We start from the raw sequence: 12,322 nt of genomic DNA on the forward strand, positions 1-12,322 counted from the left end.
CCCTCACTGTAACACACTGATATACCCCACACCCCTCACTGTAACACTCTGATGAACCCCACACCCCTCACTGTAACACTCTGAAATACCCCACACCCCTCACTGTAACACTCTGATATACCCCACACCCCTCACTGTAACACTCTGATATACCCCACACCCCTCACTGTAACACACTGATATACCCCACACCCCTCACTGTAACACTCTGAAATACCCCACACCCCTCACTGTAACACTCTGATATACCCCACACCCCTCACTGTAACACTCTGATATACCTCACACCCCTCACTGTAACACTGATATACCCCACACCCCTCACTGTAACACTCTGATATACCCCACACCCCTCACTGTAACACTGATATACCCCACACCCCTCACTGTAACACTCTGATATACCCCACACCCCTCACTGTAACACTGATATACCCCACACCCCTCAATGTAACACACTGATATACCCCACACCCCTCAATGTAACACTCTGATATAACCCACACCCCTCACTGTAACACTGATATACACCACACCCCTCACGGTAACACTCTGATATACCCCACACCCCTCACTGTAACACTCTGATATACCCCACACCCCTCACTGTAACACTCTGATATACACCACACCTCTCACTGTAACACTGATAAACCCCACACCCCTCGCTTTAACACTGATATACCCCACACCCCTCACTGTAACACTGATATACCCCACACCCCTCACTGTAACACTGATATGCACCACACCCCTCACTGTAACACTCTGATATACCCCACATCCCTCACTGTAACACTGATATACCCCACACCCCTCACTGTAACACTCTGATATACCCCACACCCCTCACTGTAACACTGATAAACACCACACCCGGGATCAGTAACCAGAGGACACGGAATTAATATAATTGACAAAGAGCCAGCTGATGCTTATGATCTGAGTTGCACTGTCTGCAAGGGTGGAGGAAGCAGGTTGAATAGTAACTTTCAGAAGGGAGTTGTATAAATACCTGAAGAGGATAAATGTGCAGGGTAATGGGGAAAGAGCAGATGGAGTGCGACCAATTGGATAGCTCTTTCCGAGTGCTGGCACAGGCGTGATGAGCCAAATGGTCTCCTGCGCTGATCCACCCATACTTTTTTACAGGCAGTCATCTAGAGATGGTTGCACCTTGCACAGCTATAACCAATACCCATTGTCAGTGCAAGTCTGGATTCTACTGTTCAAGCTTTCAAGGCAAGAAGTGCGAGAGGTGCAAGAAGATATCGAGCTGCAGACCAGGGATGGGTATCAGCAGGAAAGGTAATCGGAGGCTGACCAAATCTGGCAGAAGTCTAGTGTCCAACATCCAACTAGCTCGAACCCAACACACCGAACCATGGCAGAACTAGCACATTGAACCATCTCGAACTCAGCACACCGAACCATCTGAAACTCAACACCTCAAACCATCTCAATCCCAGCACGTTGAACCACCTCAATTCCAGCACATCAAACATCTCAATCCCAACACCTCAAACATCTCAATCCCAACACCTCAAACCACCTCAATCCCAGCACATTGAACTGTCTCAATCACAGCACATCGAACCATCTCAATCTCAACACATTGAACCATCTCAATCGCAGCACACCAAACCATTTCAATCCCAGCACATCAAACCATCTCAATCTCAACACCTCAAACCAACACAATCCCAACACATCCAACAATCTCAATCCCAACACCTCAAACCATCTCAATCGCAGCACACCAAACCATTTCAATCCCAGCACATCAAACCATCTCAATCACAGCACATCGAACCATCTCAATCCCAGCACATCGAACCATCTCAATCCCAGCACATCAAACCACCTCAATCCCAGCACATTGAACGTCTCAATCCCAGCACATCGAACCATCTCAATCCCAGCACATCGAACCATTTCAATCCCAACACATCGAACCACCTCAATCCCAACACATCGAACCACCTCAATCCCAACATATTGAACCATCTCAATCCCAGCACATCGAACCATCTCAATCTCAACACATTGAACCATCTCAATCGCAGCACACCAAACCATTTCAATCCCAGCACATCAAACCATCTCAATCTCAACACCTCAAACCAACACAATCCCAACACATCCAACAATCTCAATCCCAACACCTCAAACCATCTCAATCGCAGCACACCAAACCATTTCAATCCCAGCACATCAAACCATCTCAATCACAGCACATCGAACCATCTCAATCCCAGCACATCGAACCATCTCAATCCCAGCACATCAAACCACCTCAATCCCAGCACATCGAACGCCTCAATCCCAGCACATCGAACCATCTCAATCCCAGCACATCGAACCATTTCAATCCCAACACATCGAACCACCTCAATCCCAACACATCGAACCACCTCAATCCCAACATATTGAACCATCTCAATCCCAGCACATCGAACCATCTCAATCCCAACACATCGAACCACCTCAATCCCAACACATTGAACCACCTCAATCCCAAAACATCGAACCACCTCAATTCCAACACCTCAAACCATCTCAATCCCAACACACTGAACCATCTCAATCCCAGCACATCGAATCATCTCAATCCCAGCACATCAAACTGTCTCAAACCAAGCACATCGAACCGTCTCAAACACAACACATCGAACCATCTCAATCCCAACACATTGAACCACCTCAATCTCAACACATCGAACCATCTCAATCCCAGCACAATCAAACATCTCAATCCCAACACCTCAAACCACCTCAATTCCAGCACATCAAACATCTCAATCCCAACACTTCAAACCATCTCAATCGCAGCACACCAAACCATTTCAATCCCAGCACATCAAACCATCTCAATCACAGCACATCGAACCATCTCAATCCCAGCACATCGAACCATCTCAATCCCAGCACATCAAACCATCTCAATCCCAGCACATCAAACCATTTTAACCCCAACACATCGAACCACCTCAATCCCAACACATCGAACCACCTCAATCCCAACATATTGAACCATCTCAATCCCAGCACATCGAACCATCTCAATCCCAACACATCGAACCACCTCAATCCCAACACATTGAACCACCTCAATCCCAAAACATCGAACCACCTCAATTCCAACACCTCAAACCATCTCAATCCCAACACACCGAACCATCTCAATCCCAGCACATCGAATCATCTCAATCCCAGTACATCAAACCGTCTCAAACCAAGCACATCGAACCGTCTCAAACCCAACACATCGAACCATCTCAATCCCAACACATCAAAACATCTCAATCCCAACACATCAAACCATCTCAATCCCAGCACATCAAACCATCTCAATCCCAACACATCGAACCACCTCAATCCCAACTCATCGAACCATCTCAAACCCAACACATTGAACCATCTCAATCCCAGCACATCAAACCATCTCAAACCCAACACATCGAACCATCTCAAGCCCAACACATTGAAGCACCTCAATCCCAGCACATCAAACCATCTCAATCCCAGCACATCGAACCACCTCAATCCCAGCACATCAAAACACCTCAAGCCCAGCACATCGAACCATCTCAATCCCAGCACATCGAACCATCTCAATCCCAGCACATCAAAACATCTTAATCCCAACACATCGAACCATCTCAATCCCAGCACACCAAAATGTCTCAATCCCAGCACATCGAACCATCTCAAACCCAACACATCCAACCATCTCAATCCTAGTCCTTCAAACCATCTCAATCCCAGCACATTGAACCATCTCAAACCCAGCACATCGAACTAGCTCAATCCCAGCAAACCATCTCAATCCCAGCACATCGAACCGTCTCAAACCCAGCACATCGAACCACCTCAATCCCAGCAAACCATCACAATCCCAGCAAATCCAAACATTTCGTACCCAATAACTACATTTATTTCTTGAATTATTTTCCAGCCACCTTGACGACAGACAACAAATGCGAGACATGTCCTCCAGGAACCTTCTCCAACGTGACTGACACACAGTCCCCATGTCAGAACCACACAAAGTAAGTGGCCGCGCTATGACCACCCCCTCGCCATCGGTGCTCAACCATCAACCAGCCCCCTCTCTGCCTCCTCGCCATCGGCACGTTGTTCAACTCTGTAGCCGGTGCCGGCAATGGTTTCTCTCACAGTGTCTTGTGACCAGTTCTATGGCAACACAGCCACAAATAGCAGGCTGCATCCCCGGCTAGTGCGGAGTTAGTCTGATCTCACCTGGGGTGTGTCTCTCTCTATCTATCGCTCTCTCTCTGTCTCTCTCTTTCTGTCTCTCTCTCTGTCTCTCTCTCTCTCTCTCTCTCTGTCCCTCTCTCTCTGTCTCGCTCTCTGTCTCTCTCTGTCTGTCTCTCTCTCTCTGTGTCTCTCTCTCTCTGTCTCTCTCTCTCTGTCACTCTCTCTGTCTCTCTCTCTCTCTGTCTCTCTCTCTCTCTCTCTCTCTGTCTCTCTCTGTCTCTCTCTCTCTCTCTGTCTCCGACACTCTCTCTCTCTCTCTGTTTCTCTCTCTCTCTCTCTCTGTCTAATGAAATGTTTCTTCCTGTTCTCCCCACAGGTGTGCCCTGATTGGACAGCTCACGCTCAGTCCCGGGACACGACTCACCGACACTACCTGCACAACACTGCCATCAACAAGGACATCGGCAACACCCTCGGTCGTCACGAGAACCCCTCACAATTACCGTGGTGAGAACCAATCCCATTCCTTCCACTCAGCTCTTCCTCTCTCCCTCTCTCTCTGTCTCGCTCTGTCTCTCTCTCGCTCACTCCCTTTGCCCCCGTCTCCCTCTCTCGCCCTCTCTCTGTCGCTCCCTCTCCGACCCCTCCCTCTCTCCGTTTCTCTCTCTGTCTCTCTCTCTCTCTCTCTATCTCCCTCTCGCTCTCTCTCTCTCTCTCTTTGTGTCTCTCGCTCTCTCTCTCTCTCTCTTTGTGTCTCTCCCTCTCTCTCCCTCTCTCAGTCGCTCCCTCTGCGTCCCCTCCCTCTCTCCGTTTCTCTCTCTGTCTCTCTCTATCTCCCTCTCTCTCCCTCTCTCTCTGTCTCTCCCTCTCTCTGTCTCTCTCTCTCCCCCTCTCCGTCCCCCCTCTCTCTCAAAGATTCACCACACTCTGAGTGAAGAAATTCCTCCTCATCTCAGTCCTAAATGGCCGACCCCTTATTCTGTGACTGTGACCCCTGGTTCTAGACTTCCCAGCCCGGGGAAAGATCCCCCGCTCTCTCCCCATAGCCCGTACAGTTCTGGTCTCCATACTATAAAACGGATACGGAAGCCCTGGAGGAAGTGGAAAAAAGGTTTACAAGAATGGTACCAGAACTGAGAGATTACAGCTATTGGGAAAGATTGAATAGCTTGGGGCTTTTTTCTTTTAAAAAGAGAAGACTTAGAGGAGACCTTTAAAATAATGAATGGGTTGGACGGGGTAGATGTAGAGAGAATGTTTCCACTTGTGGGAGACCAGAACTAGAGGCCATAAATATAAGATAGTTACTAATAAATCCAATAGGGAAATCAGGAGACATATCTTTACTCAGAGCGTGGTTAGAATGTGGAGTTTAGAAGAATGAGAGGTGATCTCATGAGATGTATAAAATTCTTCCAGGGCTTGACAGGGTAGATGCAGGGAGGATGTTTCCCCTGGCTGGGGAGTCTAGAACCAGAGGTCATAGTCTCAGAATAAGGGGTCGGCCATTCAGGACTGAGATGAGGAGAAATTTCTTCACTCAGAGGGCGGTGAATCTTTGGTATTCTCTACCCCAGAGGGCTGTGGAGGCTCCGTCGTTGAGTATATTCAAGACAGAGAGCGATAGATTCTTGGACATTAAGGGAATCAAGGGATATGGGGATAGTTCAGGAAAGTGCAGATGAGGTCGAAGGTCAGCCATGATCTTATTGAATGGCGGAGCAGGCTCGAAGGCCAGTATAGCCTATTCCTGCTTGTGATATCCGAGTGGTAAGGTCAGAAACTGAGAGAAGCGAGATATTAGGAACAAAACCCAACTGTTTATTTACACGGTGTAGCAGAGAAACATATCTCTTACAAGCTGGCAGCAAGGCACAATCTTATTGCACGAGCACCAAGATGGAGGATTCACCTCTGAGTCATACCCATAATGCAATGCCACATTACCGTATTAACTGGTGTACCAGGACATTGAATATATGACCCATTACCTTAAATACTGGTGAATGTGAACCCTTAATATTTGGCTCCATCTGGTGGATAACTTAAACATTACATCCCAGATTACTATATCGCTCCTATTTCTTAGTATGTCCCTATGCTACCACAGGAAGTGGTTGAGGCAAATAGTTGCTTTCTAAAGGAAACTAGACGAGTACATGAGAGACAAGTGAATAGAAAGATATGCTGATAGGCCGAGATGAGGTAGAAGGGATGGGAGGAGTATAAAGACCAGCACAGACGAGTTGGGCTAAATGGCCTGTTTCTATGATGTATATTCTATGTAATTCTCTCCCGCTCTCTCACTCTCTTTGTCTATCCCCTCTTTCCATCCCCACTTCATCTGGCTCTGACTCACTGTTCACAGCTAACTCTTTCTCCCTCGCTCTCTGTCTCTCTCACTCTAACTTACACTCGCTCCACCTCTCTCTCGCTACCCCATTGTTTCTCGCACTTTCTCTGTGTGTATGTCCCAGTCTCTCCCTCTCTCTCTCCTCTCTCTCATTCTATGTCTCTCTCTCCATCTCGCTCCCTCTCTCTCCTCCCTCTCTCATTCTATGTCTCTCTCTCCCTCTCTCTCTCTGTGTGTATGTCCCAGTCTCTCCCTCTCTCCTCTCTCTCATTCTATGTCTCTCTCTCCCTCTTGCTCCCTCTCTCTCCTCTCTCTCTCATTATGTCTCTCTCTCCCTCTCTCTCTCTGTGTATGTCCCAGTCTCTCCCTCTCTCTCATTCTATGTCTCTCGCTCCCTCTCGCTCCCTCTCTCTCCTCTCTCTCTCATTCTATGTCTCTCTCTCCCTCTCCTCTCTCTCCCTCTCCCTCTCTCTCTCCCCTCTCTCTCATTCTCTCTCTCTCTCTCCCTCTCTCTCCCTCTCCCTCCCTCTCTCTCCCTCTCCCTCTCTCTCTCCCCCTCTCTCATTCTCTCTCTCTCTCTCCCCTCTCTCTCTCCCTCTCCCTCTCTCTCCCTCTCTCTTCCTCTCTCTCCCTCTCTCTCCCTCTCCCTCCCTCTCCCTCTCTCTCCTCTCTCTCCTCTCTCTCCTCTCTCTCTCATTATGTTTCTCTCTCTCCCTCTCTCTCTCTGTCTGTCCCTCTCTCTCTCCTCTCTCTCTCCTCTCTCTCTCAGTCTATCTCTCTCTCTCTATGTCTCTCTCTCTCTCATTCTCTCTCTCTCTCTGTTTCTATCTCTCACTGTCTCTATCTATATCTCTCAGCCTCTCTCTCTCATTCTCTCTGTCTCTCTCTGCCTCTCTCTCTGTCTCTATCTATCTCTCTCTCTGTCTGTCTCTCTCTGTCCATCTCACTCTCACTCTCTCTGTCTCTCTCTGACTTGTCTGTCTGTCTCTCTCTCTCTCACTCTCTGCCTCTCTTTCTGTCTCTCTGTCTCGCTCTCTGTCACTCTCTCTCTGTCACTCTCTCTGTCTCTGTGGCTCTTTCTCTGTCTCTCTGTCGCCCTCACTCTCTCTTACTGTCTCTGTCTCTCTCGCTCTCTATCACTCTCTCTCTCACTCTCTCCCTCTTTGTCTCTCTGCCTCTCTCTATCTCTTTCTCTCTCTGTCCCCTCACCGTATCTCCCATTCTCTTTATCTCCCACTTCCTCTGTCAACCTCCCTCTCTCACCCTCCCTCACGTCTGTCCAGTTTAACCCTAATCATCGGCCGTTATATTTTCCCCAACAGCGAGCGACTGGATGGTCCCGGTTGTGATTTCATCTGGGATCTTCCTTACAGCCATCTTCATCATCCTCACCTCTACGTATCTGAAGAGGAAGAGGAGAGTAACCATCAGTAAGTGTCCCCGGTCTACGGGAGGTGTGTCACCATCAGTAAATGTCCCCGATCTACGGGAGGTGTGTCACCCTCAGTAAATGTCCCTGATCTACGGGAGGTGTGTCACCCTCAGTAAATGTCCCTGATCTACGGGAGGTGTGTCACCCTCAGTAAATGTCCCCGGTCTATGGGAGGTGTGTCACCCTCAGTAAATGTCCCCGATCTACGGGAGGTGTGTCACCCTCAGTAAATGTCCCCCGATCTACGGGAGGTGTGTCACCCTCAGTAAATGTCCCCCGATCTACGGGAGGTGTGTCACCCTCAGTAAATGTCCCTGATCTACGGGAGGTGTGTCACCCTCAGTAAATGTCCCTGATCTACGGGAGGTGTGTCACCCTCAGTAAATGTCCCCGGTCTACGGGAGGTGTGTCACCCTCAGTAAATGTCCCCAGTCTACGGGAGGTGTGTCACCCTCAGTAAGTGTCCCTGATCTACGGGAGGTGTGTCACCCTCAGTAAGTGTCCCCGGTCTACGGGAGGTGTGTCACCCTCAGTAAATGTCCCTGATCTACGGGAGGTGTGTCACCCTCAGTAAATGTCCCCGGTCTACGGGAGGTGTGTCACCCTCAGTAAATGTCCCCAGTCTACGGGAGGTGTGTCACCCTCAGTAAGTGTCCCTGATCTACGGGAGGTGTGTCACCCTCAGTAAATGTCCCCGGTCTACGGGAGGTGTGTCACCCTCAGTAAATGTCCCCAGTCTACGGGAGGTGTGTCACCCTCAGTAAGTGTCCCTGATCTACGGGAGGTGTGTCACCCTCAGTAAGTGTCGCCGGTCTACGGGAGGTGTGTCACCCTCAGTAAATGTCCCTGATCTACGGGAGGTGTGTCACCCTCAGTAAATGTCTCCCGGTCTACGGGAGGTGTGTCACCCTCAGTAAGTGTCACTGATCTACGGGAGGTGTGTCACCCTCAGTAAATGTCCCCCGGTCTACGGGAGGTGTGTCACCCTCGGTAAATGTCCCCCGATCTACGGGAGGTGTGTCACCCTCGGTGTGTTTTAGGACCGCAGGACGTCCCAAAGCGCTTCACAGCCAATGAAGCACTTTTAATTGAAGTGTAGTCACTGTAGAAATGAAGAGAACGTGGCAGACAATTTTCAGCCAGCAAGATCCCAACAGCATTGAGAAAAATGACAAGATAATCAGTTTACTTTGTTCTGTTGGTTGAGGGATAAATATTGGCGCTCCCTCAGTACTGCCCCTCCGACAGGGCAGCGCTCCCTCAGTACTGCCCCTCCGACAGTGCAGCGCTCCCTCAGTACTGCCCCTCCGACAGTGCGGCGCTCCCTCAGTACTGCTCCTCCGACAGGGCAGCGCTCCCTCAGTACTGCCCCTCCGACAGTGCAGCACTCCCTCAGTACTGCCCCTCAGACAGTGCAGCGGTCCCTCAGTACTGCCCCTCCGACAGTGCGGCGCTCCCTCAGTACTGCCCCGCCGACAGGGCAGCGCTCCCTCAGTACTGCCCCTCCGACAGTGCGGCGCTCCCTCAGTACTGCCCCTCCGACACTGCAGCTCTCCCTCAGTACTGTCCCTCCGACAGTGCAGCGCTCCCTCAGTACTGACCCTCCGACAGTGCGGCGCTCCCTCAGTACTGCCCCTCCGACAGTGCGGCGCTCCCTCAGTACTGCCCCTCCGACAGTGCAGCTCTCCCTCAGTACTGCCCCTCCGACAGTGCGGCGCTCCCTCAGTACTGCCCCTCCGACAGTGCAGCGCTCCCTCAGTACTGCCCCTCTGACAGTGCGGCGCTCCCTCAGTACTGCCCCCCCGACAGTGCGGCACTCCCTCAGTACTGCCCCTCCGACAGTGCAGGGCTCCCTCAGTACTGCCCCTCCGACAGTGCGGCACTCCCTCAGCACTGCCCCTCCGACAGTGCAGTGCTCCCTCAGCACTGACCCTCTGACAGTGCGGCGCTCCCTCAGTACTGCACCTCCCACAGTGCAGCGCTCCCTCAGTACTGCCCCTCCGGCAGTGCAGCACTCCCTCAGTACTGACCCTCCGACAGTGCGGCGCTCCCTCAGTACTGCACCTCCCACAGTGTGGCACTCCCTCAGCACTGCCCCTCCGACAGGGCAGCGCTCCCTCAGTACTAACCCTCCGACAGTGCAGCTCTCCCTCAGAACTGCCCCTCCGACAGTGCAGCGCTCCCTCAGTACTGCCCCTCCGACAGTGCAGCGCTCCCTCAGTACAGCCCCTCCGACAGTGCAGCGCTCCCTCAGTACTGCCCCTCCCACAGTGCAGCGCTCCCTCAGTACTGCCCCTCCCACAGTGCAGCGCTCCCTCAGTACTGCCCCTCCGACAGTGCAGCGCTCCCTCAGTACTGACCCTCCGACAGTGCGGCGCTCCCTCACTACTGCCCCTCCGACAGTGCAGCGCTCCCTCAGTACTGCCCCACCGACAGTGCAGCGCTCCCTCAGTACTGCCCCTCCTACAGTGCAGCGCTCCCTCAGTACTGCCCCTCCGACAGTGCAGCGCTCCCTCAGTACTGCCCCTCCCACAGTGCAGCGCTCCCTCAGTACTGCCCCTCCTACAGTGCAGCGCTCCCTCAGTACTGCCCCTCCTACAGTGCAGCGCTCCCTCAGCACTGGGCGACCAGATATGTCAGCCTGGATTTTAGGGCTAGAGTCTCTGTAGTGGGGGCTTTTGAATCAGAGGCGAGACTCTTGCCCATTGAGCCCTAGCTGTCCCCATATGTTTGAGATTGTCTTTGTTATGTGGTGCTGGAATTCACTTATCCCCTGTTTCCGATGGATTGACACCACTTCTTCCTTTTCTCTCCAGACCGTGTGGAACATCACACCACGGAAATGATGGACGAGGTACGTCACCTTCTCGAAGTTTCACTCGCCTGCCCGCCCGCCCGTCTTGTGTGGAAGGGAGTGGCTCCCCGCGCAATGGGTCTAATTGGGTTAAACATTTACTAATCGCTGGTTAGGCCTCCCCTAGTGTATTGTGTCCATTTCTGGGCACCACACTTTAGGAAGGATGTCAAGGCCTTGGAGAGGGTGCAGAAGGGAATGGCACCAGGGATGAGGGACTTCAGTTATGTGGAGAGACTGGAGAAGCTGGGATTGTTCTCCTTAGAGCAGAGAAGGTTAAGGGGAGATTGACCAGAATGGTACCAGGGATGAGGGACTTCAGTGATGTGGAGAGACTGGAGAAGCTGGGGTTGTTCTCCTTAGAGCAGAGAAGGTTAAGGGGAGATTGACCAGAATGGTACCAGGGATGAGGGACTTCAGTGATGTGGAGAGACTGGAGAAGCTGGGATTGTTCTCCTTAGAGCAGAGAAGGTTAAGGGGAGATTGACCAGAATGGTACCAGGGATGAGGGACTTCAGTTATGTGGAGAGACTGGAGAAGCTGGGATTGTTCTCCTTAGAGCAGAGAAGGTTAAGGGGAGATTTAGCTTTCTACCTTCTTTATTTCTTTCTCTCTCTTTCTATCATTCTTTCTCTCTTTCTTGCTTTCTTTCTCTCTTTTTCTTTCTTTCTCCCCTTCCTTGCTTCATTCTGTCATTCTTTCTTTCTGTCTTCCTCGAGCAATGTCCTTTTGCAGCTTGTTGTCGCTTCAATGCTTTCAACTCTGCAAACTTCCCGTCCCCGAGTGGCTTTCTGCAACCGAGCAGCCACGTATCTGTGGTTTCAGGTCACACAGACTCCACAGCACCAGCAACAGATTTCCTCTCGGCAATCGCGCCTCCATCACAAGCACTGTTCCCCACCCCCACAGCCCGACCTGACCAGCAGAGCATGTGTGAGTCTACACTGCCCCATCAAACACTCCCAGGGCAGGTACAGCACGGGTTAGATACAGAGTAAAGCTCCCTCAACACTGTCCCATCAAACACTCCCAGGGCAGGTACAGCACGGGGTTAGATACAGAGTAAAGCTCCCTCTACACTGTCCCATCAAACACTCCCAGGGCAGGTACAGCACGGGTTAGATACAGAGTAAAGCTCCCTCTACACTGTCCCATCAAACACTCCCAGGGCAGGTGCAGCACGGGTTAGATACAGAGTAAAGCTCCCTCTACACTGTCCCATCAAACACTCCCAGGGCAGGTACAGCACGGGTTAGATATAGAGTAAAGCTCCCTCTACACTGTCCCACTAAACACTCCCAGGGCAGGTACAGCACGGGTTAGATACAGAGTAAAGCTTCCTCTACACTGTCCCATCAAACACTCCCAGGGCAGGTACAGCACGGGTTAGATGCAGAGTAAAGCTCCCTCTACACTGTCCCATCAAACACTCCCAGGGCAGGTACAGCATGGATTAGATACA

General features: G+C 51.2%; 1 protein-coding gene across 3 annotated transcripts in view; it reads left to right on the top strand.

Moving 5' to 3' along the window:
* The window catches only part of LOC147091221 (uncharacterized), a 67,601-nt gene that overhangs the window by 21,430 nt on the left and 33,849 nt on the right, over positions 1-12,322 (top strand). For all 3 annotated transcript variants that reach the window (XM_085976687.1, XM_085976686.1, XM_085976688.1), the window contains exons 3-7: positions 1,153-1,308; positions 3,959-4,052; positions 4,598-4,728; positions 7,897-8,004; positions 10,823-10,860. In XM_085976687.1, the coding sequence (XP_085832813.1) occupies positions 1,153-1,308; positions 3,959-4,052; positions 4,598-4,728; positions 7,897-8,004; positions 10,823-10,860 (527 nt within the window). The remainder of the gene's footprint in view (positions 1-1,152; positions 1,309-3,958; positions 4,053-4,597; positions 4,729-7,896; positions 8,005-10,822; positions 10,861-12,322) is intronic.

This window comes from Somniosus microcephalus, unplaced genomic scaffold (assembly GCF_052327205.1).
Source record: "Somniosus microcephalus isolate GS21.2 unplaced genomic scaffold, FLI_Smic_1.0 unresolved_chr3, whole genome shotgun sequence".
Classification (NCBI taxonomy): domain Eukaryota; kingdom Metazoa; phylum Chordata; class Chondrichthyes; order Squaliformes; family Somniosidae; genus Somniosus; species Somniosus microcephalus.